Source organism: Morus notabilis, unplaced genomic scaffold (assembly GCF_000414095.1).
Source record: "Morus notabilis unplaced genomic scaffold, ASM41409v2 Scaffold623, whole genome shotgun sequence".
Taxonomy (NCBI): Eukaryota; Viridiplantae; Streptophyta; class Magnoliopsida; order Rosales; family Moraceae; genus Morus; species Morus notabilis.
Window position 1 is genome coordinate 165,960 of NW_010366773.1, and position 6,172 is coordinate 172,131.

Consider the following 6,172-nt stretch of genomic DNA (forward strand, 5'->3'; position numbering starts at 1 on the left):
GAATTCGTGAATTCATAAATAACATATCCCATGAACATCATATGTTCTAAATTACTTATCATTAATCATACTGTACTTGCCTCAATTCTGAGCTAAGCAGTTCCGGTAAAACCCGCTTGTCGTGTTCCACTGCGTATCTCCTTGATATCCATTCCAAGAGAAATCATAAACGCTTTGAATGATCCACTAGCATCATTGAAGCGTTAGACATTCAATTTTGAACTTTAATGAATCCGTTCGATTCACCTCGATCCGCGTGCAATCGGTACCATACCAGTTCTATCAAAGTTGAATTTGGTCGAGCGGAGGTCACCATTGCGTTCAGCACGTTGAAACGAGTTGGGATATGGTCTCGGATCATCAAACGGAAGTCGATAGCCTGAGAAACGACACCTCACCGGAATATGGCAGCGGTGTACGGCGGCGCATGCTCCCGGAGAATTTTTCCGCGGCGGACTTGGGTCCTACCCCCCATAAATCGACCCTTCTGAGTCCATTGGTGTGGTCAATTTCATACCATTCAACCTGTAACAGTACATATCGGGACCGGCAACGTCGCTAAAATCCGGCGACTCAAATCTCAAATTTCCGATCATGAAATCCTAAAATTAGTTGAGGGGTTTTCTTACCCATGATCTTATGAGTGTTTTGACACAAACTCACGACGATCTAACGGTCCGATCGTCGGAACCAACCTACACCATCATGACGGCGGCGGTGAGCTTCGTTTTCCGGCCAAATGGCGATGGTGATGGCTGAATCTGGTCGGGATCGACTCCTCTATTAACTCTTAATCAAATGGTAGGGGTCGTGACACCCACTGCGTCCCGGAGGAAGAAAAACGACGGTGGCGGCGCGGTGATTCCGACCACCACGTACGGCGGTGCTCCGGCCATAATTGAGCTATGAAAATGGGTGGGTTTTCTTCGTCACGTTGCACTGAGTCCATAGGGACTGAAATCACCTCAATCGGAGGTTGGACGAAGGAAGTATCGCGATCGAAAGTTTCGGTTGTTTTTGAAACTTCGGCCGGCGATTACAGCTTATTCCGGCAGAGTTTGGGGTCGTGCGACCTGTCAAAATGCTCAGCTCATCGAAAGCTTTCCATTGACACCAGCTGTGTCAAAAACGGAGGCCTGAATCTCCAGGTGAGATTTTGGCCATGGACGGTTTCATTTTTGAGAGAGAACGTTCGAGAGAAGAGAGAAACAAACGCGTGAGAAGAGAGAGAGAAAGTGAAACTTTAGAAGTTATCCTTAAAAATTATCTCTAAACATATATAATTTATTCTGACTAGAGATTATTTATTTCACCGACAAAAAATTTAATTTTCTGACAAGTTCTCTTTTATTATTCACTTACAGTCCAATCTTAATATAAGAATAATTCAATATTATTTTATATTCTTAATTGTATACTAAATTGGACTATTGCAAGTCTTAAAACTATTTTTAGGCTCAATAGTCAAAACTTGACTCTTTTTATATTTTTTTCTTCTCTCTCTCATAACCATATCTCGTAACTAATATCAAAGCTTAACATTATAAGCCATGTACTTATATTTTCTTATGAATCTATTGACGTAATTATGAAAAATCCTTAATTAATTCTACTTATTAATTATTGAATTTTTCCGGATATTACACCTGGACATATTTTGGCCCTTGTAGTCAATAAGGCTATCGAGGAACCTTTCTGGTACAGAGCACTAAAGTTCAGTCCAATATCTAGGATCTCTTCTAATTGCCCATGCATTAACTATGATCCTAGCTTTATAGGTATTCCGCAGCCATTGATGATTCTCTAGCTAAGTTAAGTTAACATGTTAAGTTAATGTTTATATAGTACTTTTTAAATATTGAGAATCTAATTTCCAGATTCATGTCGTTTTATGAGGTTGCTATTACTTTTGTATATCGGAGAATATGCTCTTCTATATTGTTGGCGTTTCTAGTTTATATCGTTATAATTAGCAGATTTGTCGTTTTCAACGTTACTATTGTTTGTGTTTGTCTGTGAGTTTACTGTCGTTTTCTTAACTAAATGTCATTTGATCTTATTGTCGTCTGTACATGACAATTTTTATCAAAGCCCATTTCTTAATTTTTACTGATTTATTTACCGATTGTTCGAAACAGAAAGCAATCTACCACGGAAAACAAAACTTGAAAGTCATAAGAAAGTATCCTATACCGTGCGCAATCAGAAGATTAATTTCATGGTTCAAAGAAAGAAAGAAAACCAAGAGATTTGGAAGAAACTATCTCAACAAGAGCCTGCAGAAAACTGTTTAAAGATTATTTAACATGAAAGAGATCAAAAAGCAATGAAACTTGGAGTATAAGATCACCAAAATATTGTATAAAATATAATCATACCATCTTTGAAATAAACAGCAGAATAATAACCACAATCAAAGCAAATAAACCCTTTTTAACTCAGCCTACTTGTGCGAAAACTTTATTTTATCATGAAATTAACATGGGGTAATTTAAACAAAGATGCATATACTAGACATGGGATAATGTAATCAATAAAGATAAACTACTTGTAGAAACTAAAACAAATTACTTCATTTTCAGTGCGACTTTGCAACGGGTGAAGGGTTGATGTAGGCAATGGGAATCAAAGAGCAAGTTATCCTTTCTTCTCACTACCACGCGTTGCAACTCCGTCATGTCGAGGTCCTCATGTTTCATTTCATTGGGGAGTTTCCAGTCAAAATGTTATAACAACGAAGCAAGCTGAAGCTCAACATTGCTCACGGCAAATGAGATGCCTGGACATATTCTCCTTCCAGCACCAAATGGGATATACTCAAAGTTTTGGCTATCTAGGAACCTTTCTGGTATAAAGGAGTCAGGTTCAGTCCAATATCTAGGATCTCTTCCAATTGCCCATGCATTAACTATTGTCCTAGTTTTTGCAGGTATCTCATAGCCATTAATCTCACACTTCTCGCTACTTTCTCTCGGAAGTATTAGGGGAAGAACTGGATGCAATCTCATTGTCTCCTTAACAACTGATCTTAAGTAGTTCATTTCCTTAATACACGTCTCTTCAATGGACCCTTTTCTTCCAAATACTTCCCTCACCTCATCCTGTACTTTTCTCATCACTCTTGGAGTCTTTACAATTTCTGCCATTGCCCAGTCAATGGTAGAAGCCGTCTCACCCCCACGAGACAAGATGTCCTGAAAGTTACAATGAGTGGTATAAAGTAGTTTCAATTTTATATGCTTGAAAATTAATTTCCTTGTAATGATTCAGATCAAAATCAATAAGGAGGCAAAAAAAGATAAAAATTAATCCAAATGTCATGAAAAGCTCTCTGTTATATATTTATGACAATCACTAATAATGATCCTTACAGATGTAGTGAAGGAAGTGTACGAGAAAGAAGCCAAGCCAAAGAAGGATATGGCCTTCGCAATATGTTTTGATTTATTCATGATATCTTGAACAGACGCATTTATTAACCTGTTGATCTACTCAATAATTCAAGAAAACTAGGGATGGAAACAGAACACATGATTCTATATATGCATATTGAGGATTGCACAATAAAGTTGGAATAAAAAATTTGAACGATCAAACTTTCACTACTACAATTTGCCCAATTTCCGACGAAATTATTTGCGACGACATTTTTCGTCGAAAATAATTAAATATTTGCGACAAAATAACGTCGCAATTACTTTTCGTTTAACAGGAGAATGTTGTCGTCTCTAATAATTCACCAGTCGTCAAAAATATGTAGTTGGCGGCAAATGTTGTCTGGCGCCAATGTTTGCCACCAAAATAACATTATTTGCGACGAAAATACCGTCGCAAATAATTATTTATTTGCGACGATACATGTCATCGCAAATGATACTTCATTTAATTATTGTTCCCCGAGTAAAAGGCGGTCAATATGGCGGTTCCCAAAAATTATTTGCGACGATATTATTATGTTCGTCGCAAATGCTGATTTTGTATTCCCTTGCGAAAATAAACGGCGGGAAAATTGGACGGTTTCCAAAAACTAATTGCGACGACAATGCACAATGTCATCGCAAATAATAATTCCAGAACATTCATTATAAATATTAAATAATTAAGTTATATTTGCGACAACATTGTCGTCGTAAATGGTTATAATGAAGTTATATTTGCGACAACAAGTTTTGAATGTCGTCGCAAAAACTCTGTCTATATACCTGTGACCAGAGCCTCCTCCTCCATTTTTTCCGATCACTCTCTCTCTCTCTCTCAGCCTCTCCCCAGTTTTCCGAGCCCAAACCCCCACTACAACATAATAGTCTTTTCATAACTGTTGATTATATCGTTTCTGGAAAAACGTCATGTTGCATATATGTAATAGTGTTTTAAAATAGTTATCATATATATATTTATATATATCTCTAAAAATATCATGAAATTTGAGCGGGTTTTTTTTAATATAATTAAATATATGTAAACAAAAACATTAGAAGTGAAGTTGGGCGAGAAGTGAAAATTTTTTCCTCCAAATTGCACGTTTCCCGCTCATGCGCCACGTTATGTTTTTTTTTGGTCTGTTTAATTTGTGCTAGTGTTGCTAAGTCACACAGACGAACAAAGGAACATCAAAAAGCCCCAAATTCCCACTTCCCCTATTCTGTCGAAGAGGCATGTACCCGGCCAAGGAAGAAGAAAACCTCACTCGATCCTCTCTTCACCCCAAATTCCTAGATTTCCCCGTGCATTCTTAGATTTGTGGAAGGAAGATCGATACCTGATTTTGCGAAGACTGGATCATGGAAGGAAGATCGAAGGCACTTGAAGCGCTCTTCTTACGCCAAGCTCGGTTACCAAAAGAGGTTCGCATTTCTCTATCTCTGTCTATTCTCCATTTATGAAAATTTTTCCCCCAAATCTCATGGTACCCGCTCACTCATTTTGCCCCCTTTTTTGTTTTTCGATCTATTTGTGCTAAGCTTTCTAATTCCTATATGAACAAGGCACAAAAAAAGTGTAATGCCTGAGAAAATCCTAGACCTTAAATAATATAATTTATTTATTTAAGCCAAGGATTTTCCTAGAAAATATTATGTGACTAAAGGATTTATGGAATTAATATCTGTATTCCTAAATTCTGTAGCAGATTTCATGTTAAGTTCATGTGTTCGATCAAGTAAATTCGACTGATAAATTCTTGCCGTACTTTAAGGCAGAATAATTTTCAGTACAAGTATAGTTTGAGAATCTTAATTTCAAGAATCTCCAAACACAGCATGATGTTAGCAGCGTATAAAAAAACGCACTGACATTTTAAATGAAGAGAAAATCCTTAATTGCCAGACAGCTAGATTAAAGTCAGAAGATAAATACTCATAGTAGAAGGGTACAATGTGAACTCAGGAGTTGACACCGTCAGAAATAACGTCATTTCTGAAAATTAACGCAGGAAAGTTAAATTTAGAATTTATTCAGTCTAGAATTAATTTCAAGACTGTAAACAGTTCAAGATATTACGCGAATAAGAATTTAATGTGATATCCAAAGCAGTCAAGGATTTAACATTTAACTGTAAATAAGCAGTAGAAAAAGGAACCGTCAGAAATGGAAACGAATTCCTGTCAGCTAAGTTACTCTCTAATAGTCAGTATAATTTTTATCAGTTTCAAAGGGAAACTTAAGAAAGTGGATAAGAGTACAATGGGGTAGGTGAGATTTTTTCTCTCTCTTCCTCCACTTGGCCGGCCATGCATGAAAAAATAGAGCCAAACATTTGGCTAGTGGAGTGTGCTAGAGGACTTTATGTTAAGGTGATGTGATGTTAGTGGTTGAAGGGGAATTAATGGCAAAGTTGCTTCTTCTTTTCTCCTTCCAAAACCGGCCAAGAAAGGGGGATTTGAACCAAAAATTTGGTTGAATGATGGAGTGGAATTGGTGTTAAAAAAAATAATTTCCAAGTGCCTATAAAAGGAACCAACATAGGATAAGCTTCATTTTTTTTCTCCTAGCTTTTTCCCCACTCAAAAATCCAGCCACACACTCTCCATTTCCTCTCAAATATTTTCTCCCACTCTCCCAATCTTGAGCCACTAGCACACCATAGAAGAAGAAGAAGGAGATCAAGGGATTCTAGGAGGAGACTAGTTAAGCATTCCTCTAAGGGTAAAGAAACTCTAAATCCTCTCTTTGT

At 37.1% G+C, this 6,172-nt stretch overlaps 1 protein-coding gene across 1 annotated transcript; it reads right to left on the reverse strand.

Moving 5' to 3' along the window:
* Positions 1-2,726: 2,726 nt before the first annotated feature.
* LOC112094078 (tabersonine 16-hydroxylase 2-like) lies at positions 2,727-4,852 on the reverse strand. Its single transcript, XM_024174113.1, has 2 exons — positions 4,760-4,852; positions 2,727-3,194 (listed from the first exon to the last, which is right to left on the reverse strand). Exons 1-2 carry the CDS (start codon positions 4,850-4,852, stop codon positions 2,727-2,729), a joined length of 561 nt encoding a protein of 186 aa, XP_024029881.1.
* Between the last annotated feature and the right edge of the window lie 1,320 nt (positions 4,853-6,172).

Excerpts from the sequence above, each read along its gene's own strand:
- LOC112094078 (XM_024174113.1), bottom strand. The coding sequence starts at position 4,852 with ATGCGAACCTCTTTTGGTAACCGAGCTTGGCGTAAGAAGAGCGCTTCA. Across the intron at positions 3,195-4,759 it reads TCCAGTCTTCGCAAAATCAG|GACATCTTGTCTCGTGGGGG; the intron begins GTATCGATCTTC and ends TGTAACTTTCAG.